The following is a 22,669-nucleotide window of genomic DNA, read 5'->3' on the forward strand; positions in this document are numbered from 1 at the left end:
TAGAGTGGCGCAGAGCCGTCTCGCAAGGATGACCGAACTCGAAATCTTTCGCCTTCGAAAAGCCAATGGGAAGAGCGCTCGCTACATTTCCCGTCGCTCTGCACCTTCATTCGGACGTAGTTAAGCTTACTGTTCCACACGCTGCATTTCCAATTATGTATACAGGCGTGCTTCCGGCGGCACCGAGATCCGCAGTATTTCCTGGATCGGAGGCTTGCCCAGCAGTGCAAGTGTTCGCTTCAAGAACGTTGCAGAATCCCGTGGGTTGGCCTATTTGGTAGGCGAAGAAGACGCCCACGGGGTCCGCAAACGCGGCGAGGCAGCAGTCATACACCGAATCGTTCCCGGAGTCTGGGGAGGCATAGCCATTATAATTCGGACCGGTCCCATCCGCTTCCGCAATAGGGAAAGTACCGACGTAGTCTGCATAATTAGAGTAGGCCGTCGTCTCACAAGCGGCGGCTGCGTCAATTGGGCTAGTGACAGTCGAAGTGGTTGTCATTGTCGTGGTTGAAGTGACGGTAGTTAACACGGTCGTTGTGGGATTGACTGTGACGGTGATCGTTGTACTGACGCCCGGCGTCGTTGTATACGTGGAAGTGGTGGTCGTAGTCGTGGTGCTTGTCGAGTGGACGGTGGTAGTAGATGTCTTCGTCGCCGTCGACGTCACGCACGTGCTCGGGTACGACCAACACTGCACAGGACCCGGCCAGCCTTGCTTTGGGATCCTCCTGGCCTCTTTCAGGGAGCCATCGAGCTCGCTATTACCGCCGTCGCTGCGCTTCTTCTTGCTTGCAGCAATCGGGCTGTACACTGCTCCGGGCAGGGTGTCCGAGATCGGCGCAAAGATTGCTGGTACGGTCGTCGTCGTCGCTGTGCTAGCACTTGCCTACAGCGATCGAAGTTAGACTTTTTGGCGGGAATGCTACATTTTGTTCTGCATACCGTTGATGTCGAAGTGGATGTGGTCGTGCTTGTGATTGTCGTTGTGTCGGTGGCCGTGTTCGTGGTGGCCGGCGCGGTTGCTGTTGTCACCGTCGTCGAAGTGACGGTAGACACCGTGACTGCAGTCGTGGTTGCTATACATGCGAGTGTTACCTCTCCTGCCTCCGTCACGTTGCAGTGCAGAGTTGACACATACTAGTCTTCGTTGACGTCTTTGTCTTGGTGCAAGTGTGCCAAGTCGACCATCTCGTGTAGTGTAGATTGCCCTTGGAAGTCAGTTGTTGGGTATAGCAATACGCCGTACCGCCGGGGGGCTGGTGATGTTTTGCGTTGGGGGCGCCGAGGACAGCACTCGCGAAGGCGAGGAGGAAGGTGAGGACGTGAACGAGCGAATGCATTGTGTCGGTGCGCGGGGGAGCGACGCAGAACGGATGGACGAAACGATGCTTTGCAGTGAGGGAGAAAGGGAGGACGGGGGTTGCTAGCACTTAAAAGAAGGCATCTCGGTCTGCCGGGAGGTACAGGTTTGGCCCGTACTGACGGACCCCCTTGCATTGACTTTATTGAGATGAATTGGCGCTGGCAACGAAAACGCCACCACCCGGCGATACGAGGTAACTTGCATGCAATGGGGTTATGAGATTGCCTCATCCACACGATGCAGCGCTAGTTAGCTGCAGAGTCGGCATAGGAGAAGCTTGCTCCGCGGGAGGAGAGGATAGACGGAACCAGGGGGTTTGATGGAGCTTTCAGGCGTACCCCTTCGTGAGAGTGGCTCTGTCTCCCGGCTCTCGGGTTCCATTCGCTACCTTACCTGAAGGACGGGTCAAAAGTTGCGTGAAGCAGGGAAGCACAACCAATTTCCCGGGGTCAAACGGTGTGATGTACAGTACACGAGCTGGTTGGAAAGCTTGACGCGGGTAAGCTCGTTAGGCTTCGCATTATTAGCGCGGGCAGGGACGGGACAAGGGTACGAGGAAGCTTCATCCATCCTCGGCCGATCTTTCGTGACACTGGATTGGCTCGTCATCATGTCCCGTACCTGTGGTGTCATGGTCGTTCTATATCTTGCCTCATCCAATGAATGACATCCACAAGATCATTTCCATCCACCATGACCTACATCACCATCTTCGACGTCCCGCACATCGTCCGATACGGAATGATCAGCGAGGACAAAGGGCAGACACGGCAGACCTTCTGGCGCAACGCCACTGGTTTCACCGTCGACATCGCCCGCTCTGATATTCTAGGCACGCCGTTTGAGAAGCAATGGAGTCAGTGGTGCGTGGAGCCGCGAACGATCCAAGAACAGGTGAATCACTTCCAGCGGTGGCACGAACTCTGCGACGCCGTCATCGCCCACATCCTGCCTACGCTGCAGGAACTCGCTCCCGTGGATGGGGAGCGGCAATGGGTCACCATCCAGGATTACCTTGACACGCCCACGTACCAGTTGCGACTCGTGAAAGACGATGCGGTTGGAGACGCGGTTGCTAAAGTCATCAAAGGCCCTACTATCGACCGAGAGACTTATGAGATGCAGCCTCACTCGTTCTCGACCGTTCACTGCCCACCTGACCTACCTCGCATTGCAGCATCGCAATTAGTGGTGCTCGATCACGACAAGGAATGGCGCGCACAGCCCAAAAAGGTGCGCGTCTCAGACACGGGAGAAGTCGTCACGTTTCTGGCGGCAGAGGGTGAATCGACTTCCATGCCGGAAAATGTGGTTACCAACCGATCCATGGACAAGATTCACGCCGTCCTCAAGCTGCATCAAGTCAAAGAAGATCTAAACATCCCCAAACCTCTCGCCATCGTCACCTGCCAGCGTCCAACAGACTCCGAGCCGAAATTCGCCGGCCTCCTCCATACTCCCACTCCAGAGTGGGCGACGCGTCTCGAGGACTTGGATCCGAGTATCCTGAGAGAAGCAGTAAAGCAGAATCTTCCGGTGGAATGGAAGGCCGAAGTCGAGAAGCTGCAGAGAAACCTCCAGCCGCACGCTCTCACCTATCTACCCATAAATGAGCGCCGGCTGTCTGTCGACTCTAGCTTGAGGACGGCTAATGTCTGGCTGGGCGTGCCATTGGAGTTGATAGGGGGTGATCAGTCGGAAGAAGTCGATTGGCAGCGGGTTGACGATTTTCTCAAGAAGTTTGAGCAGGCTGACGGCGACAAGGCGGAGGAACTAAGAGCGCAGTTGTAAAGACAGCATAATGAACCCGTGCTTCAGTAGCACGAGAAACGATTTTGATACACTCCTCTCGTCATTATCGAGCAAGCACGATGCCACACCCTTCTCGTGTGCTGTTACCCCGAAACTAGGAAAGACGAACGTGCATCTATACCTGTTTAATTCTGTTCTTCTGCCCGGTGGATCTTTGGCTTCGCGCGGTATCGCAAAACCACAGCCTTGCGCCTTGGCGTGGACCACCGCCCACGCTTCCCTCGTCGCTCTCCCTCTCCTGCCCCACCGGTCGCTCAGCCTCACGCACCTTCCCTTCCCGTCGATACAACACCGCTACATGCAAGTACGCGTTCGTCGAACTCAAACCTGTCATCCTCTCTCAGCTTCCATCCAACCAAGAGACGAAGTTCCCAATGCCGACAGTATGCAGCCCTTTCCCAACGACGTCAGGGCCGACATGGCCGACTCCAAGAAGATGAGAAGAAGACACAGCGTCGCTTGCTTGTTCCCACCGGAGCTCATCGAAATGGTCATTAAGGACATTCCCATCCTCGACTTGATGATAGCCGCCACCGAGTTCCCTTCAACCTGGCGGGCCGTGATTGAAGTCTCGAAGGGCATTTCACACCGCATTGCCTCTTTCCCCTAGCCCGAAGAGGAGGATCCAATTTTTCAACATCAGCGGCGAATCAACACGCGGATGTATCCCGAAAAACCTCCTTCGCCGAGACTTCCCGCAGCGCCAAAGCCACTCATCAAAGCGTACCAATCGTGCGCATTCAAGACGATTTTTCCTGGAATGGGCACTCTCTATATCCATCGCCGTCACAGCGATACCATCACCGAAACCAAGACCTCGACCACTGCATATTCCACGACCACAACGACGATTATCACCATCACAACAGCCACCAGGCCAGCCGAAGGGTTCTTCTTCCGCCCCACCGGCTCGTCTTCCTCCATCCGCGTCCTGGACCCGACGAGTAAGAGCATCCAGTACAACGCTCACCCGACCTGGGGCTGTGGTTTCGTTTACCTGCGGGATTTCGATGGGCGGCTGTGGGTTAGGAAGACAATTGATTCGCGCCAGCAGGGAGAACTGTTGTTCAAGTACATTGTGACCTTCTACGGTGGGGAGAATTGTGACAACTGGGGTCTGCTGTGTCGTGACTAGCCAGGAAGATATGATACGCGATGAACGGCTTGCGAAAAGGGACGATTGCAGAAGCAGGCCGAAGAGAAGCAATGACGGATGTGAAGAGCAGTGTGATTGCTGTGGGCTTGGAGTGTACAAGCTGAAGTGTGCATACCTTGACAAGCTCCTGCGTGTACATTGCCTACCTTTTGTCTTCTGTGCTGCACGGTGAATTCGCGGTTCCACAGCCTTGCGCGTCGGCGTTACCGCCCCACTTATTTTTCGTTCGCTCCTGCCTTACACGTCGTCCCTGCCTAACGCACCTTTCCCCCAACTTGCACCGCACATTGAATTTCGAGCAGCTCAAAAGCAGAGCGACGAGGCCTTCCAGTTTGATCCATCACACCATAATCACGACGACAAGTTCAACCTAGCCAACATGGCCCGCACTGTCGACAGCGTCGCCTGCTCCTTCCCTCCGGAGCTCATCGAGATGATCATACACGACATCCCCATTCTCGACCTGATGAGTGTCGCCGCCAGCATGCCCTCAGCGTGGCGTGCGGTCATCGAAGGCTTGAAGAAGATCGCCACGCGCATCAGGCAGTACGCCTGGGATGAGGACAACGATCGCCGGACGACGACAGCGACCAAAACCCCCCAAATGCCATGCCGAAACTACTCGTTCAGCGGCGCGCATCCACTTATGCCCTCATCCCTCGTTCCAGTCCGAGCAGGGCAGTCCTGTGCTTTCAAATACGCCGTGCCAAACGTCGGAACGCTGTACATCCGCCGTGTGCAGCCGCGCAAGAGCCCGGCCCCCACTATCAGCACTACACCATCGGAAGCATTCTTCCTCTCTCTCGCCGTCGCTCCATCCACCATCCGCATCCTCGACTCTGCGACTAAAAACATCAAGTACACGCCTGGTCCTCGCTTCGGACACGGCTTCGTCGACCTGCGAGACTGCGAAGGCATGTTGGCGTTTTCCAAGGGCATCAGCACGGGCGAACGCGATCTGCTGTTCAAGTACGTGGTGACCTTCTACGGTGGAGAGGACTGCGACGAGACCGGCCTGCTGCGCGATGCGAAGAAGGTGGATAAGGGAGTCGGCACGGCGAAGAAGGATGTCGGAGGGATGGGAAGTGGTGTGGGTACGCACGGGACTGCGGGCGAAAGTGGAGGGGTGAGAAGAAGTGGTCGCATCGTGAAGAAGACGGAGAAGGGCGAATCGCTGACGACGAAGTGATGGAGCCGTTGTGGCTTCGAGATGAGTGGGAGAATACGAATGATGTTTCAGCCGGCGTGAGACTGCAGGGTATCGCTGCGCACACATGAGATCGAATGTTGCTCAACTCCAACCCTCAAACCATACATCCAATCCACACCACCCTCACCTCGTCAAGTTAGCGAACACCGTCACCTTCTCCACATCCAACCCCTTCTCATCATTCTCCCTAGCAGTAGCAACCTCGACCTCCACTCGGTTAACCCCCTGCGCCAGACTGCCCTCATACACATGCGTGCGACGGTGGGAGTCAGGATGCAGCTGGGTATCGCGCTGCGTCAGCCGGGTGCCATTGATAGACACAAACATCTTGTACGCGCGGCCCATGGAGAGCTGCTTGGAGATTGTGGCGGCGATTTGGAGGAAGTAGTGCGCGGAGGGCAGGGTGGTGGTGGTGGATTGGTGGGAGAGGGTGGGGTGCGGGGTGATGGTTAGGGTGACGGGGTGGGGGAGTTTGAGGTTGGGGTGGGTGGTGATTGTGACGGAGGGGAGGATGGCGGCTTCGCGTGGGTAGGGGCGGATGGGGATTGGGGGGAGCATAGCCGGGGCGGTGTAGTGATGGCTGATCGCGGGTGGTTGGAGGGGATAGGGACTCCCGCTCATTGGTCGCACGATTGGAGGAGCCATGACGCCGTTGGTGTATGGCTGATGAGGCTGAGCGAGTGGTGGAGGTTGCGCGGGGGCAGGTGAATGGGTGGCCGTGTGCTCTGACTTGACCGCAGCCACTGCCGGCGAGCCGGATCGCGCACTGCTCAAAGGCCGCACTGCATCCGATTCGGCGCGGACAAGCGGATTGACGGGAGGGGCATTGGTCTGGCCACTGGCGCCCGCCTGCACCATCTGTCGTTGACGCGCAAGGGATTCGTTGTCAATGGCCACTCCAGGCGTGGGCGCGGGAGAGTGACGAGGCTGCGACAGGCTGAGGGTGACTTTGGGCTTGGGTCCGCCAAGTTTGATCTTGGGGCCCGATGGCTCGTCGACCTTTTCCCTGGCCTCGGCGAGAATCGATTTGACGTGCTCCTAGAGATAGGAAGTTAGGACGATGTCAAAGAGGGATTGCGCAAAGCAACGTACCTCAAATTCCCCGGCAAGCCTATACATGTCGCTCTCATCTTCATTGTATACCTTGGCATTGCGCCAGATGAAACTCATCTCGGCTTCGAAAGCGTCCCAAGTCTTGAAGTCGGTCTGTCCAGTAGGCGGCGCCCGGCCGTGGATGCCTTGTGTGCGCTTCAGAATGCCCTTGAGGCACACCGGGTGTCGAATGACCTTGTAGTAGTCCTCCAGCTTGCGGCTGACAAGGTTGGCGAAGACGGAATATATCTCGACGCCACTGAGAGATGTTAGCTATGTACTGTAAAACAAGTTAATTGGCAAAGACGCACTCATCGATGTAGTGGAGAAGGTGGTTGATGATCAATTGTTGGGCCTCCTGGAAGGTCTTGCCAGTGAAGTCGAGATCAACCTCCATGGCTTCGCCACCTTCCTCTCCGTCCGCATCAGGGTCGGTAGCGCTTGGAGCAGCAGACGATTTCCGGTCGGACTGCTCCGTTCCAGCTCGCTTGGGCTTCTCGCTGGCCTGGCGCGATTTTGGAAGGGGCTCATCCTCGCTCTCAGTCTCCCGCTTCCCATTCTGCAGGGCTGTGGATGATGGCTGAGGGATGGGCGTCGGAAAGGCGGAATAGTTGGGATTCTCCTTGTACGCCGGGTTGTTCTGCTTCATGAAATTGAAGACCAACTTCCGTATGCGCTCGGCATCTTCGTAGATCAGGCTGCCAGGGTCGTTGAAGTCTTTTGCGTTCTGCACCAAGCGCTTGAAGTCGCTCTCGATGGTGGAGACGGTGGGGTATGCATTCTGCTTGAGCTTGGCCTCGATGGTCTCGATAGCGACGGGCAGCTTGGTGAAGTCGTAGTACTCGGGGATCTCATCGCGGTCGGGCAGTTCGAGGAATTCGATGGCGATCAGTCGGCCGCTGTGCGGAGGTATCAGTACCCGGTTTGATGTATGCAAGAGAGCTAGCAATACGCACGTCTTGTCTGTCGCACCCTTCAGCTGTTGAACCACTCGCTGTCCAATCTCTTGTACGCTGTTTCGCGGGGCTGCGGAGGAGTTCTAGACGAGGGCGGCGGGGGTTAGTGGGAGGTCTGCGGAAAACGAGGGGCAAGATGCGGAGTCGAGGGTGGTGTAGCGTGCGCCTGGGGCTTGCTTGGTAGGGTGCATGCTTGTCCACCTCACTCTCCCACCATCTTCTCTTCCTGCCGCGATGGAGGATGATGCAGAAGTCGCCGGGCGCCTCGTGTGCGCACTGGAGATTGCATGGCGGGAGATAAGATGGGGAGAGGCGAGGCGACGAGGAGGTGGAGGTGAAGTGGAGGGGAGAGGGGAGGAGGGCCCAACTTACCAGCAACCTCAACTTCTTCGATGCGCTGCCCTCCGTTGGCGGCGACTGCGCGCTCGACGCTTTGCGCTTCCGGCTCTCCATCGCTGCACAGGGGGTGTTCGATGACGTAGACCATGCGGTGGTCACAGAGGGAAGGAGAACGAGGGAATGGGTCAAGAGAGGGTGCTTGGAACGCGTGTATGCATCTATTGTCCTCCTCGTCGCGCATCCGATCTCCTCCATTCACATCACGCTCTGTTTTGGAGACGGACGGCGCCAAGGGGGTCCGTGCGCTGCAACCCTTACATAAGCCGTGTCGGACCTCACCTGCCTTGCCAATGATTATGCCAATTTATCCGCCTCTGATCAGAATGGTTGTGGTTACGATGCCTTTCATTGAACGTCTATCCCCATTATTAGTATCTCGTTGCAACCATTGTAGGCAAGACTATCCCCGACAAGCCCATACCGCGGGTGTGTCGATCAGGCTGCTTAGTAAAGCGAATACGGCGATGGGCGTAAGGTTTCGAGGTTCGCTTCGCCGCAGACGTGCACACTCTTCTCGACCTCCCAGCATGCGCAGACGAGCAATATGACCCGTGCGTCACATCCCACATAATGGACACTTACAGCGTCAGTCAGGATGATGGCGAGACGTCCAGCCCGGCGCGGGAGAAGCGGCCGCGAGCCAAGCAGGCCTGTGAGCCGTGCCGTCTGCGCAAACGCCGCTGCGATGGCGCCATGCCGTGCAACATGTGTCGCCAGTTCGAGTACAAATGCTACTTTGAGAAGCATCCGCGCAAGCGCTCCAAGCTCGTCGAGCAGAATGCGCATCACGAGCAGTCTCCCGACTACGTCCGCCCGGAACCCCCTGCACAGGACCGCTTCACCGCCGAAGACACGCTGAAGACTCGCTCCATGGAGGCCAATTCGGGAATCGCATTTACAAGACTCCTGGGTCAGCGTATGTTGCCTTGTGTTGCATCACCCTACCTCATGTTCAATGCTTACTCCCTCCCTTATCCCCAGGCCTGGATCCCTCCTTTGGCCCGAAACTCTTCACCTTCGCCTGGAATCTGGGCATGGTCTCTTACGTTCCACCCCCCGTAACCCCCATCACCGAATTCCTCGACCAGAACCAGATGTACGCCCTCGCCAAAGCCCATTTCAACCACATACACCTCCTCTACGGCTTCCTCGACAAGGAGTGGGTCCTGCAGCAAATCAGTATGCGCTGGGCCCAGCCCGAGCACTGCACCATTCCCGACCACCTGCTCGCCAACCTGGCCGCAGTCGGCTCCTTGTACGGGGATGCTTCCCTGCACTCACGCATACCCATGCTGCTGGAATCCGCCAAGAAGGCCCTCGAAGCTACCAGTCTGATGCAGCCGCCCAACGTCATCGACGTGCAGTCCTGGCTCCTCCGCTGCATGTATCTTAGATCCACCGGGCATCCTCACGCCTGTCATACAGCTACGTGCATCGTCATGCACCTCGTCGAAGCCATCGGGCTGCACGAGGAAACGAGTAACACCACGCTGCACCCTCCTACCATCACCGTACAGGGCCACCAAACCGCAGAGATCCGGCGACGAACCTTCTGGTCCGCTCGAATGATCAATACCTGGGTGAGTTTCGAATACGGCCGGAGTCGAGTGACCCTGCGTGGCATCACCACCCAGCTGCCAACTCCCAGAGACGGCGACTACACCTTGGACTATCTCAACCTCTACAGTCTCTCCTGCTTCCTCGATCCCGAGCGGTCAGAGTCACAATGGGAGGACTTTCTACGCCAGCTGGACGAATACGAATCCAAGCACGATGCCATCGAAATGTCAAAGGGCAACCTTGCCTTGTGTGGTTATCGCCGTAAGTCGACAGAGCTGTACGAACCACCTCCTCTTCCCACTAACCCTCCCAGGCATCCGCCTCGTCAACCCCAACCCCTCTTCCGAAATCACCAACAGCATCATCCGAATCGGCCTGAGCGCCGTCGAAGCCGCTCAGCGCTTATGCCGCACGGGCGTGCCATGGTGGCACATGGCCAACGTCCCCTTCCAAGCCATCTGCGTCTTCCTCGCAATGGATTTGCGCGAATCCCTCTCGCACATCTCCGCCGCGCTGGAGGTGCTGGAAGAAGTCGTCGAGCGCTTCCCCACCGCTTCCTCGAAAGAAGCGCTGAAAATGGCGCGCTCGCTCGTGCGGCTGTCGAAGCGGAGGAAGGACGAAGACTCCGACATTCTCGGGCAGACGTTGAAGCGATCTGCGAGTAAAGGGCATGGGGCGGCGGATCTTTCGATGGTGACTACGCCGCAGCCGCCGGTGGATGGGGAGGTGGTGTCTGGGGCCGTCGAGACATCGCCGACAACGCTCAGCAATGGGGAGGACTGGGCATTTGATGTCATCAACAACTCCGACTTTGATTGGAATGTCTTCTTGACCGCGGAGATGCCGGCGTTTAATAGCTTTGCGCCTGATGGGACTATGTAGTAGGATCTCAGGGTACATGACTGGCTCATGTCCACAATCCCAGACTCGTTCGTGCTTTTCTCCACCCAACTCAAAACTCAATCTGCTCCGGATGCTCCTCTTCACAATGCGCAACGAAAGCGTCAGCCCCTTGGATGTTCTCTTTGCAAATCGGACACTGCGCTCGCTCCTCGTCGTCCTCGTCGATGCGGAACGCACGACGCAGTTGCATTTCACGCCGGTGTGTCGTGCCAGAAAGATGCCTGTTCAGCTCTGTGTGCGTGTACGTGATCCTCTTGTCGGCGTACGTGATGGTGTCGTCGAGTTGACACAGCAAGCACGCCAAATCGGTCTGAGGCATCGCTCGCTGTGGAAGAGTCATTAGCAGGAGAGTCTCACAATCACAATGCAGCCTAGCAAGACTTACAAGCACCATCTCCCTCTCCATCTGCCTCTCATGCTCAATCCGCGCCTGTTCCCTGCGCTCTGCTTCTGCCCTCGCTCTCTCTCTATATTCCTCCATCTGCGCCATGATCTGTGGCATCGCTTCCGCGAGGGAGTCTTGCGCTCGCTTCACTTCCGCGGGATCGCCAGCCACGCGTCGGATCATGTCGATGGTTTCTGATTCGATGCGTACGCGGGGCGGGAGTCGTCTCTCGCGCATTTCCCATGTTGCGGGCTTGTCGTTGTTGTTGCTGTTGTCGGCGCTGCGATCGCTGTTCGTGTTTTGGTCGGCCATGTTGCTGGATGATATTGGTAGATGCGATGAAGAGGAAGAGGGAGATGTCGCAGAGGCAGAAAAGCAATGAGCGAGAAGTGAGTGTAGACCAGTCCATACAAAACTCACTTGTAACACCGAATGCACGGCCCCTCCTGCCAGTGAGTTGTGCGGTGTAACGTATTCGCGCCGTTTGTTGAAGTGAAGCCTTGTCGGTACACGTGACTTCAATCGCCGGGGGTCGTTGTCATTCACAAGCTCATTCTCCAGCTACACGCATAACAAGTACACAACGACGGTCTAGTAGTACCTTCAGAGTTGTGCAACGTGAGATTGTTCCATACGCCTGCTACTGGGTAGTCGAGTACATGACGCTGAGATTCGACGCGAACTCGACGATTCAATCAATCAAACAACTAAACTCGAACGAACGAACAATACAAACGACGTAAAAGAATATCCTGGACAACCTTACCGCCCCATCTACTATTCGGATTTCAACTTAGTCGTCGATAGTCAACGAACAGATGTTGAGTACAGTGGTGTTGCCATTCCGGGCGAGCTGCAATTGTGGAATGCATCAACATGCCTGATTGACACTGTATTTCCAGCGCTTACTGGCCGCACGACATTTGAGTATTTCTACAGTTGCTTTTCCATCTTCTTTCAATTGCTGCTGAATCCCTACGCAATTGCGAGCCGTTCGGACTTGATCGACAGAGTACGGTATGCTACGCTCGCAGAAGGGTGGTGCTGAAGCCCGGATAAACCCCGGCTGTTTTCAAAAAGCGGTACATAAACAATTCTGCTTCAACGCAACGCTATATCCTCCGTGGCGCAATTGGCTAGCGCGTTCGGCTGTTAAGATGGCTAGAAACCATTAAACTGATACCGGAAGGTTGGTGGTTCAAGGTAAATCACGTGACGTCCTTAATCAATGCGAATAAAGTATTAACAACTTCATAGCCCACCCGGGGGAGAGATTCTATCTCATTGCCAACTTTTTGCCGGATTCGGACATGTGAGGTTGAAATTTGCGGGGAAGCGTGGCGTGGGCGTTAGGGTTGCCACGCGCGTTAGGGTTGCGGGCAAGCCACATCGACTTCAGGTGTCACCACCTCGACTTCATTTTTATTTCCTGCATGTATTGACTTGCATCCGGGGGTGGCATTGCAAAATGCAATGGCCGTCCTGGGCCACACTTTGGCGGCAGAGTCCAAACCGCGAAGATCATGACAGCCAGGCCTCGACCACCGCCTGCAGCACACCTCCACCCTCTTCCCCCCACCCCTCCAAACCAGCAGCACTCGGGACATGGAACAACAACCTCAACGCAACCGACTGGTCGCACTACACCACCCCGCAAACTATCACCATCAGCATCCTCACCACCGCCACAACTCTCGCCTTCATCCGCCTATGGAAGACCTACCTCCGCCGCATCCCCACAGTGGACTACCTCAAGCCAGGCTTCTTCCGCAAACGCAACTTTTATGGCTACGTGACGCGCGTAGGCGATGGGGACAATTTCCACTTCTTCCATACCCCGGGTGGGCGATGGATGGGCTGGGGCTGGCTGCCCGGCCGAAAAGTGCAAGATATGACGAGTAAGGCGGTGAGGGGGCAGACGATGCATGTGCGCATTGCGGGCGTCGATGCACCGGAACTCGCGCACTTCGGACGCCCGGAGCAGCCATACTCCCGCGAGGCGATTGAGTGGCTGAAGAGCTTCATCCTACATCAATACGTGCGCACGTACCCGTATCGTCAAGATCAGTACGGGCGCGTGGTGTGCTCCGTCTATCGCCGACGATGGTTCTTCTTCAAAACGGACGTGGGCTTGAACATGTTGAAGAGAGGGCTGGCGACGGTGTACGAGGCGAAGTTCGGCAGCGAGTTTGGGAATCGCGAGGCGGAGTACCGCGCTGCGGAGGAGGCGGCGAAGAGCCGGAAGGTGGGAATGTGGGAGCAGCCGGGGATTGTGGCGAGGATGCTGGGGCAGAGAAAGAAGGAGTTGGAGAGTCCGAGGGAGTACAAGACGAGGATGGCGGCGGAGGAGAGGGCGCAGAAGAGTCCTGGGTGAATCAGCGTATCTGTTGCATGGAAAATGTATTATCGCATTGGCATTGCAGTGTTCCAAGCCCGGCCTCGCTGTAGAAGCAGGATTTGCATACCAAATGAGCGTGCAAAGACGCATCGTTCACGGTTCACATCATTCGTGATTCCACGAACGTTCGAAGCAGATAGGTGATTGCTATGTCTTACTGGACTTTACACTGCCACGGCTCTGACGGCGCGGCAGCATCTTCGAACAGCCTTGGACATGACGGCCTACATCTATTGGCACAAGCAAAGGAGCTTTGTTCTAACAAATGAGATTCTGCCTCACTACCTTATCTACATGTACACCTGCACCTCATTCAACACCCTCCACTCTACTGGTCCTCGCTGGCGGCGGCACCAGTAATAATCTCCACCAATTCGCCAGTAATGACAGACTGTCGGGTTCGGTTGTACAAGATTTGGAACTTGTCAATCATCTCGTCGGCGTTCTTGGACGCGTTGTCCATGGCATTGCGACGGGCGGACTGCTCCACGGCGTGTCCCTCGGCGAGGGCCCAGAAGAGGTCGTTGGCGAGCGCGTATTCCCTGAGATTGACCAGCACTTCATCGTCAATCTCAAACTGGGCAAAGTTGGCTGTAATCCATTAGCATCAGCGAACAAGAGGCGGCGAGGGGAGAGAACGCACGAGATTGGCTGATGGTCTCCTCATTGTAAGCATCAATGGCAATGGGCTGGTAGGATTGCGCGTTGATGAACTTGTTGTACAAGACCTTGGTGTTCTTGTATTCGGTAGGGAGCAGGGAGATCTGGTCGGCAATGGCGCCCGCATCGGCAAAGGTCGGCACGTTCTTGCCAATGCCCGAGAAGCTCAAGACAATCTGCTTGGCGTTGCTCCTGCTGAGCTGCGCCTTGCACTTCTCCCCCAGGACCACGATGTCGTAGTCGTTGGGCTTCTCGTTGAGCATTTTCCTCGCGGCACGGGACAAACCACTGTGCACACCACCACACAGGCCCTTGTCGGAGCTGCAGACGACGAGCAGCGTCTTCTCATTGCTGTCTTCCGCCTCCTTGGTCTCGGCCTCGTCAAAGACCTGCTGCGAAGTGGCGCCGTATTTCTTCGCGGCCTCCATGGCCCTCTGCGCGCGGGTGAGCTTGGTGCTGGCCACGATCTTCATCGTCTTGGTGATCTTGGAGATGTTCTTGATGGACTTGAGACGGCCCTCGATCTCGCGCAGGGTGGCGTAGTTGGCATTTTGGAGGGTGGGGAGGGCGACGACTGCCGGGCTGTTGTTGTGCAAAGTTAGCTCGTCAATGGATTTGCTTTTGGGTGGTGGGAGGGGCGTGCGTACCGGAAGGCGGCCGCCGAGCCAGCCTGGAGGGCGGGACGAGCAGCTCTCGACAGCATCGTGGGCGCTGCGAGATGGAACGGGATGGAGAGGGGTGGGTAGGAGGAGGTGCAATGCTGTGTGTGGTGAGCGAGGAGCTCTGAGGTTGCTCTTCCGAGCGCCAAGCCCGTTCGGCCCCGTGGACGCAGGAGCGTGACAAAAGTCGATGCTGCTGTAACAATGTCTGACAAGACATATGAGGCGACAATATGCAAGCAATGACCCGTTCATGCACATGGACAAGGACTTTGCAATGATGTTTGCTCTCCAACCCTCAGCACTCTGACCTTCACTCCAGCAAACAATCCCAAACAATAGCACATTCACTCCCATTGAAGTCTGAGTGACAAAAGTCTTGGCCCTGCTCGCCAGCCAATCACAACTCAGCTGCCTCGAAGATTCTAAGGCACTTTTTACGTGAGGCGTATGCCACGCTTGCCCATTCCACCTTCAACTCCCTTTCCCTTCTTCATTCATCCCCCGTGGTCTCCATCCTCATCACACCTTCATCCTCAGTCTCTACTGCACGTTCCCATTCGCACCACCCTCCGATCCAGCCTGCAAATAGGCTTCCACCCACGTGCTCACGGACTTAGCCGTCTTCACTGCTGGTTCCCGTGATCCACCCCAGCACGCGTCGAGTCTGTCCACCAAAGACGCATCACCTCACCATCACCTCATTCATCCACCTCCACCCCCTCCAGAGGCCCTTGGCCGTTCATCGGTGTCAAGATGTCGGATTCAGAGGACGATAGGCCTCTCATCAAGGGTATGTTTGCTTCTCCTTCATTGAGCGCGTCAGCAAGCGTGTCTCATCTCACTTTTTCTCCTACCACTTATGCGCACGTGCTCCGCTCATCGTGGCCTCACTGACACCTTTACCAGCCAAGTCAGACAGCACAATCTCAAAATCCACCGACAAAGCCATGGACAATGATCTCCCCACGAGCAACGGCGCCGTCAAACCCGGCATCAGCCTGGCCATGGGCCCGGTCGACGACATGGACATCGACAAGCCTACCACGAACGGCGCGACCAAGCGCAAGACCTCCATGCCCAACGGCAAAAGCTACAAAGACGCGAGTGACTCCGAGGAAGACGATGTGCCTCTTCAGAAACGACGCAAGACCAAGCCCGCCAGCGACTCCGAGGACGATGATGTACCGCTTGTGAAGAAGCAGCAGCAGCCTCCTCGCGCCACGGCAGCGCAGATGGGAGAGGACTCAGAAGATGACGATGTTCCCCTGGGGCAGAAGCTTCAACAAGAGAAGGCCAAGATCGAGAAGAAGGCTGAGAAGGAAGCACAAGTTCTGCGCAAGGAAGAGAAGTCCACGCAAGCGAAGAAGTTGGCCAAGAAGGTGGACAGCGACGATGATGACGACAAGCCTCTGGTCAAGAAGAAGACCCCAGCGAAGAAAGAGGTCAATGGAACGACGAGCGCGAAGAAGCAGATCAAGGAAGAGTCCGACGATGATGTTCCCTTGAGGAAGAAGGCTCCTGCAAAGAAGGCGAAAAAGGGTGAATCCGATGATGAGGATGATGTGCCACTGAAGAAGAAGGCTACACCGAAGAAGGTCAAGAAGGAAGATGCCAGCCCCGCCAAAGGCAAGTCCAAAGTCAAGAAATCTGAGAAGACAGAGGACGATGCCGACGCGGAGGCGGAGGAAGAAGAGTACCGGTGGTGGGAAGACCCTGCCAAAGGAGACGGAACTATCAAATGGACCACTCTCGAACACAACGGTGTCGTCTTCCCACCCGAATACGAGCCGCTTCCGAAACACGTCCAGATGATGTACGAGGGTGTTCCCGTCTCCATGCATCCAGATGCCGAGGAAATCGCCCATGCCTTTGGAAGCATGCTCAATTCTGCTCATAACGTCGAGAACCCGACCTTCCAGAAGAACTTCTTCAACGACTTCAAGGACATGCTTGACAAGACAGGGCACGCCAAAGACAAGGACGGCAACAAAGTGAAGATTGTCAAATTTGACAAGTGCGACTTCAAGCCCATCTTCAACTACACCGATGCGGAGCGGGAGAAGAAGAAAGCCTTGTCTGCCGCCGAGAAGAAACAGATCAAGGCTGAGAAGGATGAGAAAGAAGCGCCATTCATGCACTGCATGTGGGACGGCCGTAAGCAGAAGGTTGGCAACTTCCGTGTCGAACCTCCAGGACTGTTCCGTGGCCGCGGCGAGCACCCAAAGACCGGCAAATTCAAGAAGCGCGTCTTGCCCGAGCAGATCACGATCAATATCGGAAAGGAGGCCACCGTCCCGAAGCCGCCCGAAGGCCATAAATGGAAAGAAGTCAAGCATGATCAAGAGGGCACCTGGCTGGCAATGTGGCAGGAAAACATCAACAATGCATACAAGTATGTGATGTTGGCGGCCAATTCCGATATCAAAGGCCAGAGCGACTACAAGAAATTCGAAAAGGCGCGTGAGCTCAAGAAACACATCGATCGCATTCGCAAGGATTACAAGAAAGAGCTCAAGTCGGAGACGATGGCTGAAAGGCAGCGAGCCACTGCAGTCTACCTCATCGATCAGTTCGCTCTCCGTGCCGGCAACGAGAAAGGAGAGGATGAGGCAGACACCGTCGGCTGCTGCTCGCTCAAGATGGAGCACGTCACGCTTCGTCCTCCGGACACCGTCATCTTCGACTTCCTCGGCAAAGACTCCATCCGCTTCTACGATGAGGTCCAGGTCGATCCGCAAGTCTTCAAGAACCTCAAGCTGTTCAAACGCGCGCCGAAAGTCGATGGCGACGAGATCTTCGATCGTCTCACGACCTCTGGACTCAACAAGCATCTCTCCAACTATATGACTGGTCTGACCGCCAAGGTCTTCCGAACGTATAATGCCTCCTGGACGATGTCGAATCTGCTCAAAGAAATGAAGAATGACGCCGGAAAGCCGATCATCGAAAAGGTCAAGGACTACAACGACGCCAATCGCAAGGTCGCCATCCTGTGTAACCACAAGCGCACTGTCGCAGCAACCCATGCCACGCAGATGGAGAAGATGGAGGACAAGATCAATGGTCTGCGATACCAGCAATACCGCATCAGGCAGATGATGCTCGGCCTGGAACCGAAGCTGAAGAAGAAGAAAGGCGAAGAATTCTTCGCTCTCCCCGACGGCCTCGACAACGATTGGGTCAAGGAGCATCAAGCGGCGCTCGTCGAAGAGCAACGCCAAAAGATCAAGAAGAAGTTTGAGAAGGACAACGAGAAGCGGGTGGCCGAGGGCGAGAAGGAAATGAAAGCCAAGGAACTCGAGGAGCGCATGAGCGTTGCAGACGAGCTCGAGGCGAAGTTCAAGGAGGAGCGAAAGACGAAGAAGATTGAGCCCGAGGGCAAAGGTCCGACCGTCGAGAAGTACGAGGAGAATATCAAGAAGCTGGACCAGCGGATCGCGACGTTGAACACGCAAAGTGAGGATCGAGAGAACAACAAAGAAGTGGCCTTGGGTACTTCGAAGATCGTACGTCATCCGTGCAAATTTCCTGTCGACCCCCTGCTAATTGTCTGTCCAGAACTACATCGACCCACGCCTCACCGTGGTCTTCAGCAAGAAATTCGACGTCCCCATCGAGCGCTTCTTCTCGAAGACGCTGCGCGAGAAGTTCGACTGGGCTATCAAGTCTGTCGACGAGGACTGGGAGTTCTAAGCGTTGTTGAAGGGCGTGGCCACGACATTAGGTGATAGTGATGCGTGACTTCACCGTGGCTATCAAGTACCACAACTACGAGTAGTCTGACATGGCTGCCCTCATTCTTGTAACTATTTCGAGAGAAGTTTATCAGAAACTTGCTACCATCACATAACAAATCCAAATGCCTTGCAAACATGAGAAGGAGTTGCGTCAGAGATAATCTAATGACTTCACCCCTTTCACGCGATCGCAATCCTTCCCCGACTCGCCACAGCCAATGCCACCCAACCTGCAATCAAACACGTTCCTCCCAACGGCGTGACGGGTCCGAGAAACTTGAACCGCGCCGGATCCAGCACCAAGCAGTAAATACTACCCGAAAACATCGTGATGCCCGCGAGGAAGAAGCTCTTGGCCCACACGTTCTTCGGCGCAGCTTGCTCAGCTACCAGCAGAGCGACGGAGTGAATGAGCTACCAAGACAGCGAGTCAGTACGTCATCCTTTCCTGCGAGGATCTGTCGGCGATGGCAAACCTGGTATTGAGCGGCTGTACCCCAATTCGCGAGACGAGTCGGATCGTTGATGCGGGCTTTCAGACCGTGGGCGCCGAAGGCGCCGAGCATTACGGCTGAGGCGCCGGAGAGGCAGCCGATGGTCCAGAATGGGGAGGACATGTTGAGAGTGGGCGGGTGATGGATGATGCTGATTCGGTGTAGATGAGATGTGAAGGGTTGGAGGAGGTGGTAGTAGGGTTGAATGGGGACTAGCGGTCGCAAGACTAGTCCAGAAGTGGTCAAGCGTCTGGCACCGACAGCCTGAACTTCAGTCTCTGGCCTCGCGAGGCAACTTCACGTCAACGTACTGCGAACGTGCTGGGAAAAGGCCTCGCAACCATCACATATCATCCGCGAACCATGAGTCCCAAAACTTGGAACTCTGCTGTTGTGATACCTTCCGCCTCATTTGCGGAAAAAGACTTCCTGTTATTGGCCGCTCTCCATGGCTCCGCCTTCCGCGCAGCCCGGCCTGGTTCGCAGTCGCACGCTGATACGGCGACCATTGCGCCTACGACGGGGCGTAAATCTTCATATATCCATTCAACCACCGATTTAGCAGTGATCTGCCGAATCCAGTGATGCGTTGAGCATCCCCGCGAGCTCAATACTCAACCTTGACCAAGCGGAATCCACCAAAAGCTTCACCAGCCTTGACCAACGCTTGCGAGCCACTGGCTGTCCCTGTCACTGTTCAGTCTGTGCTTTCGGAAGTGCTCGCCTCGTCGATTCTATAAAAACCGGCCGCCTCACTTCTGGAGCTCCATTGCTTGCTCGCACTCTACTTGCTCGGTAATATACTGAGGCATGACTCGATCATCTGCTGATTGCATCCATTTATAGCATCTACGGGGCTACGTTGTCTATACTACCTCCCTTGACTTCTACTGCCCGGCCCGGTACCGCGGACTATGGGCGGCGAATGACCTCTCCAAGGATTGCACAGGCGGATTGTGTGTTTCTAAAGCAAGTCCAAGAGGGCAAATGCAGCTTCGAGTCTTCCCAGAGGTGCGGCCTCGAGTGGAGCCCGAGGTGCGATTCCAACCACGGCCGGTGACGCAAGACTGATATCAATAAATGCGAGGCATCGAATCGGCTGTCCACCTGCTATCTTACCCCTAGGGTGGCAGTCACGCGTGAGCGCTTATTCAAGGCGAGAAATCCAGACTCCTTGACTGGAGCGCCTTCATTGCATGCCGCCGGCTTCCAAGTTTCCCCCATCACTCACTATGTATATGCCGCGCCCGCAGCTCACTTCCTTGACCTCCCAGCCTTCTTGTTTCTCATCGACCTTTTACAATGTATAGTTTCCCATCACGTCGCATTATACAAATATCATACCATGGCAGGAGGCCTTGATAAAAGGACGCATCGAGGCAACTCTACCAGCACCCCTCTTCCTCCGCCTTCTCCAGACCCTCACCGTGTGGCGGCCCAGCGCCGTCGCTGTCGGAGCGCCATTCCGGGCGCAACTCATCGTGCAGCTCCAGCTTCAGGTGTGTTCGAGTCCTTGGGCGATGCCGCGCCGCTACCGGCTCCTCCTCAAGAAGGAGACATCGAACATCACTACCCATCCGAGCTACCAGAGCTACAGCAGTACCCAATTCATCATCAGGGGCAACGGAACAGCTCGCCTAACACGCCTCCTTGGTCAGCAAACAACGCAGCGCAGTCATCAGCCGATGGCAAGTACTACTGCGTCCCTTCATTATACCGTCACTGACACGAAGCAGGACCCCGGCTGGTAGCTGGTCATGGCTCACATGGACCATCGCGACTTGTCAACTATACCCATGCAGCACACGTCGATGCGACATATCACACGTACGGGGACCGTGTATCTTCGAGCTTCGGAACCACATTCCAGCCACCTGCTCTCCTCCCGCCACCTGCGAACGCCAACGATCGATCTCGACAACGGAACGGACGCAATCCACCACCGCCGAACGTAAACGAGCAATTACCGCACCCTGGGCGGCAGAGTGCGCCTGCGAACATCAACAATAGGCGCCAGCAACATAACACATACTTTCCACCCCTGGGTCCAATCGACCCCACTCAACGACAGTATGTCAATTATCCTCACCAGCACACATTGGCGACCGGATCCGGCGGCTTCAACGGCCGCGAGAAGTGCTGCTGATGCCGATCTGGAGATATACATGTAGAAAGCGGCGAACATGAGAAAGAAAAGCATGAGTGCCTTTCGTAACTGCTTTTGAATCGACAAATTGACTCAGAGCTTGTCCACACTTCACGACGTAGCCTAATGCACAAGTGATATCCTCGCTCGAATTCAGTCAGTCTGCTTTCAGGCCGTTTCGTCCTAGTCCTCACGAGCTGCCGTTGACGCCATTCGCACTGCCTTCCGTATCGAGCCTCTCGAGCACAATCGCCGACGCACCACCGCCTCCATTGCAGATGCCCGCACATCCAATCTTGCCATTCTTCGCCCTCAGCACGCCCAACAGTGTCGTGACGATGCGTGCACCTGAGGCGCCAAGAGGATGGCCCAACGCCACCGCACCACCGTGAAGATTGACCTTGTCGTCTTTCAGATTGAGGAGCTTCATGTTGGCCAGGGCGACAACGGCGAAGGCCTCATTGATCTCGAACGCGTCAACGTCGTCCGACTTGATGCCCGCATGCTTCAGAGCCTTGGGAATGGCCAGAGCGGGGGCAGTGGTGAATTTGGATGGGGCCTTCTCGGCGTCACCCCATCCAAGAATCTTCGCAATTGGCTTCAATTGATGCTTCTTGACAAAGTCTTCGCTTGCAAGGACGAGAGCCGCTGCACCATCGCTCAAGGGAGAGGCGTTGGCGGGAGTGACAGTTCCCCCTTCTTTCTTGAAAGCCGGCTTGAGGGACTTGGTCTTTTCTTCGTTGAAATTCTTTGGCTCATCGTCTCGGTCGACCACTGTGTCTTCCTTGCCTCTGGCGCCCGGAATGATAAAGGGAGCAATCTCCTCCTTGAAGTACCCGGACTTCTCGGCTTGAAGGGCTCGCTTGTACGACATGATACAGTACTTGTCTTGGTCCTCGCGTCCGAAGCCGTGATCGTCTGCACATTCCTCTCCCTGGAGACCCATGTGCTCGCCAGAGTAGGCGTCGGACAGTCCGTCTCGTAGACACGAATCGACGAGTTTCTGATCTCCAAACTTGGCGCCGGCTCGCAATGTGGGCAAGTAATGCGGGGAGTTGCTCATGGATTCCGCTCCACCAGCTACGATGACATCGGCGGTGCCGCAGATGATGGACTGGGCAGCGAGAGCCATGGCTTTGACGGAGCTGGCGCAGACTTTGTTGATGCTGGTGGCGACGGTGGATTCGGGTAGGCCAGCCTTGATCGCACACTGCCTTGCGGGGTTCTGTCCGAGATTGGCGGAGAGGACGTTGCCGAAGAAGACCTCGTCTACATCTTCAGCTTTGATTCCAGCACGTTCGACGGCCGCTTTGATTGCGTGCGAGCCGAGTTGAATGGCGGTTTGAGAGGAGAGCGAGCCCATGAACATGCCCACGGGTGTTCGGGCGGCGGAGAGCACGTAGACGGGCGCAGGGGGAGCCATGACTGTGCGGTCGTCGACCACGATTTGCTGCCAGAGAGGTGTGTGTTTGAGCGTGAGTCGATCCGGTCTGGCGAATATCGAATTTTCCCTCTTGAGCTCCCCCACTTCGAATCACGACTAAAAAGTGTTGAGCGCTGGCATCGTCGCACGGTGGATTAGATATCGAGTTTAAGGTTGTGGCTGCCGGCGGGAAACTCGGCGCTAAGCGCCTCTGCCTGCGCCACATCTGGGAACTTTTTCTCGCGCCACGAGTGAAAGGCACCGCACCGATTGACATCTGGCGCCCGACACCCTCCTCTCCTCCCTTCTC

General features: G+C 56.0%; 13 protein-coding genes across 13 annotated transcripts; 7 read left to right on the forward strand and 6 right to left on the reverse strand.

The window, feature by feature from the left end:
* Nucleotides 1–106: 106 nt before the first annotated feature.
* On the reverse strand, nucleotides 107–1,343 carry BDY17DRAFT_324534 (uncharacterized protein; the record flags this gene model as incomplete). The annotated part of the gene is made up of 3 exons (XM_033737205.1): nucleotides 107–889; nucleotides 946–1,079; nucleotides 1,142–1,343. The coding sequence occupies 3 exons, from the start codon at nucleotides 1,341–1,343 to the stop codon at nucleotides 107–109; spliced, it is 1,119 nt and encodes a 372-aa protein (XP_033588808.1).
* A 624-nt stretch (nucleotides 1,344–1,967) lies between these two features.
* On the forward strand, nucleotides 1,968–3,245 carry BDY17DRAFT_298182 (uncharacterized protein). The gene has a single exon (XM_033733701.1). It carries the CDS (start codon nucleotides 2,030–2,032, stop codon nucleotides 3,155–3,157), a length of 1,128 nt encoding a protein of 375 aa, XP_033588809.1. The 5' UTR covers nucleotides 1,968–2,029; the 3' UTR covers nucleotides 3,158–3,245.
* A 20-nt stretch (nucleotides 3,246–3,265) lies between these two features.
* BDY17DRAFT_346355 (uncharacterized protein) lies at nucleotides 3,266–4,313 on the forward strand (the record flags this gene model as incomplete). The annotated part of the gene is made up of 2 exons (XM_033738100.1): nucleotides 3,266–3,737; nucleotides 3,789–4,313. Exons 1-2 carry the CDS (start codon nucleotides 3,477–3,479, stop codon nucleotides 4,311–4,313), a joined length of 786 nt encoding a protein of 261 aa, XP_033588810.1. The 5' UTR covers nucleotides 3,266–3,476.
* Nucleotides 4,314–4,713: 400 nt separating this feature from the next.
* On the forward strand, nucleotides 4,714–5,523 carry BDY17DRAFT_324537 (uncharacterized protein; the record flags this gene model as incomplete). The annotated part of the gene is made up of 1 exon (XM_033737206.1): nucleotides 4,714–5,523. The coding sequence occupies one exon, from the start codon at nucleotides 4,714–4,716 to the stop codon at nucleotides 5,521–5,523; it is 810 nt and encodes a 269-aa protein (XP_033588811.1).
* A 144-nt stretch (nucleotides 5,524–5,667) lies between these two features.
* On the reverse strand, nucleotides 5,668–8,045 carry BDY17DRAFT_324538 (Bromodomain-containing protein; the record flags this gene model as incomplete). Its single annotated transcript, XM_033737207.1, has 5 exons — nucleotides 5,668–6,582; nucleotides 6,637–6,895; nucleotides 6,948–7,535; nucleotides 7,593–7,675; nucleotides 7,965–8,045. The coding sequence occupies 5 exons, from the start codon at nucleotides 8,043–8,045 to the stop codon at nucleotides 5,668–5,670; spliced, it is 1,926 nt and encodes a 641-aa protein (XP_033588812.1).
* A 258-nt stretch (nucleotides 8,046–8,303) lies between these two features.
* On the forward strand, nucleotides 8,304–10,489 carry BDY17DRAFT_298188 (uncharacterized protein). The gene is made up of 3 exons (XM_033733702.1): nucleotides 8,304–8,907; nucleotides 8,973–9,812; nucleotides 9,865–10,489. Exons 1-3 carry the CDS (start codon nucleotides 8,562–8,564, stop codon nucleotides 10,431–10,433), a joined length of 1,755 nt encoding a protein of 584 aa, XP_033588813.1. The 5' UTR covers nucleotides 8,304–8,561; the 3' UTR covers nucleotides 10,434–10,489.
* Nucleotides 10,490–10,501: 12 nt separating this feature from the next.
* Nucleotides 10,502–11,286, reverse strand: BDY17DRAFT_353904 (uncharacterized protein; the record flags this gene model as incomplete). Its single annotated transcript, XM_033738242.1, has 2 exons — nucleotides 10,840–11,286; nucleotides 10,502–10,779 (listed from the first exon to the last, which is right to left on the reverse strand). The coding sequence occupies exons 1-2, from the start codon at nucleotides 11,149–11,151 to the stop codon at nucleotides 10,504–10,506; spliced, it is 588 nt and encodes a 195-aa protein (XP_033588814.1). The 5' UTR covers nucleotides 11,152–11,286.
* A 667-nt stretch (nucleotides 11,287–11,953) lies between these two features.
* Nucleotides 11,954–13,375, forward strand: BDY17DRAFT_298190 (uncharacterized protein). The gene is made up of 2 exons (XM_033733703.1): nucleotides 11,954–12,042; nucleotides 12,097–13,375. The coding sequence occupies exon 2, from the start codon at nucleotides 12,308–12,310 to the stop codon at nucleotides 13,211–13,213; it is 906 nt and encodes a 301-aa protein (XP_033588815.1). The 5' UTR covers nucleotides 11,954–12,042; nucleotides 12,097–12,307; the 3' UTR covers nucleotides 13,214–13,375.
* A 55-nt stretch (nucleotides 13,376–13,430) lies between these two features.
* Nucleotides 13,431–14,672, reverse strand: BDY17DRAFT_298193 (ATP synthase F1 gamma subunit). Its single transcript, XM_033733704.1, has 3 exons — nucleotides 14,545–14,672; nucleotides 13,881–14,479; nucleotides 13,431–13,828 (listed from the first exon to the last, which is right to left on the reverse strand). Exons 1-3 carry the CDS (start codon nucleotides 14,598–14,600, stop codon nucleotides 13,566–13,568), a joined length of 918 nt encoding a protein of 305 aa, XP_033588816.1. The 5' UTR covers nucleotides 14,601–14,672; the 3' UTR covers nucleotides 13,431–13,565.
* Nucleotides 14,673–15,312: 640 nt separating this feature from the next.
* BDY17DRAFT_310774 (uncharacterized protein) lies at nucleotides 15,313–18,252 on the forward strand (the record flags this gene model as incomplete). The annotated part of the gene is made up of 3 exons (XM_033735477.1): nucleotides 15,313–15,349; nucleotides 15,466–18,065; nucleotides 18,118–18,252. 3 exons carry the CDS (start codon nucleotides 15,313–15,315, stop codon nucleotides 18,250–18,252), a joined length of 2,772 nt encoding a protein of 923 aa, XP_033588817.1.
* A 224-nt stretch (nucleotides 18,253–18,476) lies between these two features.
* Nucleotides 18,477–18,913, reverse strand: BDY17DRAFT_324544 (uncharacterized protein; the record flags this gene model as incomplete). The annotated part of the gene is made up of 2 exons (XM_033737208.1): nucleotides 18,477–18,710; nucleotides 18,773–18,913. The coding sequence occupies 2 exons, from the start codon at nucleotides 18,911–18,913 to the stop codon at nucleotides 18,477–18,479; spliced, it is 375 nt and encodes a 124-aa protein (XP_033588818.1).
* Nucleotides 18,914–20,094: 1,181 nt separating this feature from the next.
* On the forward strand, nucleotides 20,095–20,973 carry BDY17DRAFT_298199 (uncharacterized protein). Its single transcript, XM_033733705.1, has 2 exons — nucleotides 20,095–20,478; nucleotides 20,527–20,973. Exons 1-2 carry the CDS (start codon nucleotides 20,136–20,138, stop codon nucleotides 20,934–20,936), a joined length of 753 nt encoding a protein of 250 aa, XP_033588819.1. The 5' UTR covers nucleotides 20,095–20,135; the 3' UTR covers nucleotides 20,937–20,973.
* Nucleotides 20,974–20,992: 19 nt separating this feature from the next.
* Nucleotides 20,993–22,489, reverse strand: BDY17DRAFT_298200 (erg10, acetyl-CoA C-acetyltransferase). Its single transcript, XM_033733706.1, has one exon. The coding sequence runs from the start codon at nucleotides 22,357–22,359 to the stop codon at nucleotides 21,127–21,129; it is 1,233 nt and encodes a 410-aa protein (XP_033588820.1). The 5' UTR covers nucleotides 22,360–22,489; the 3' UTR covers nucleotides 20,993–21,126.
* Nucleotides 22,490–22,669: the final 180 nt, after the last annotated feature.

This window comes from Neohortaea acidophila, assembly GCF_010093505.1.
Source record: "Neohortaea acidophila strain CBS 113389 unplaced genomic scaffold BDY17scaffold_6, whole genome shotgun sequence".
In the NCBI taxonomy this organism is placed as follows: domain Eukaryota; kingdom Fungi; phylum Ascomycota; class Dothideomycetes; order Mycosphaerellales; family Teratosphaeriaceae; genus Neohortaea; species Neohortaea acidophila.

Bases quoted from the DNA above. Each gene is read 5' to 3' on its own strand.
- BDY17DRAFT_298199 (XM_033733705.1), top strand. From the start codon at position 20,136: ATGGCAGGAGGCCTTGATAAAAGGACGCATCGAGGCAACTCTACCAGC. The intron at 20,479-20,526 runs GCAAGTACTACT...GACACGAAGCAG, and splicing joins AGCGCAGTCATCAGCCGATG to GACCCCGGCTGGTAGCTGGT.
- BDY17DRAFT_298190 (XM_033733703.1), top strand. From the start codon at position 12,308: ATGCAATGGCCGTCCTGGGCCACACTTTGGCGGCAGAGTCCAAACCGC.
- BDY17DRAFT_298188 (XM_033733702.1), top strand. From the start codon at position 8,562: ATGGACACTTACAGCGTCAGTCAGGATGATGGCGAGACGTCCAGCCCG. The intron at 8,908-8,972 runs GTATGTTGCCTT...CCTTATCCCCAG, and splicing joins TACAAGACTCCTGGGTCAGC to GCCTGGATCCCTCCTTTGGC. The intron at 9,813-9,864 runs GTAAGTCGACAG...TAACCCTCCCAG, and splicing joins TGCCTTGTGTGGTTATCGCC to GCATCCGCCTCGTCAACCCC.
- BDY17DRAFT_298182 (XM_033733701.1), top strand. From the start codon at position 2,030: ATGACATCCACAAGATCATTTCCATCCACCATGACCTACATCACCATC.
- BDY17DRAFT_298193 (XM_033733704.1), bottom strand. From the start codon at position 14,600: ATGCTGTCGAGAGCTGCTCGTCCCGCCCTCCAGGCTGGCTCGGCGGCC. The intron at 14,480-14,544 runs GTACGCACGCCC...GCACAACAACAG, and splicing joins GGCTCGGCGGCCGCCTTCCG to CCCGGCAGTCGTCGCCCTCC. The intron at 13,829-13,880 runs GTGCGTTCTCTC...AATGGATTACAG, and splicing joins GGAGACCATCAGCCAATCTC to CCAACTTTGCCCAGTTTGAG.
- BDY17DRAFT_298200 (XM_033733706.1), bottom strand. From the start codon at position 22,359: ATGGCTCCCCCTGCGCCCGTCTACGTGCTCTCCGCCGCCCGAACACCC.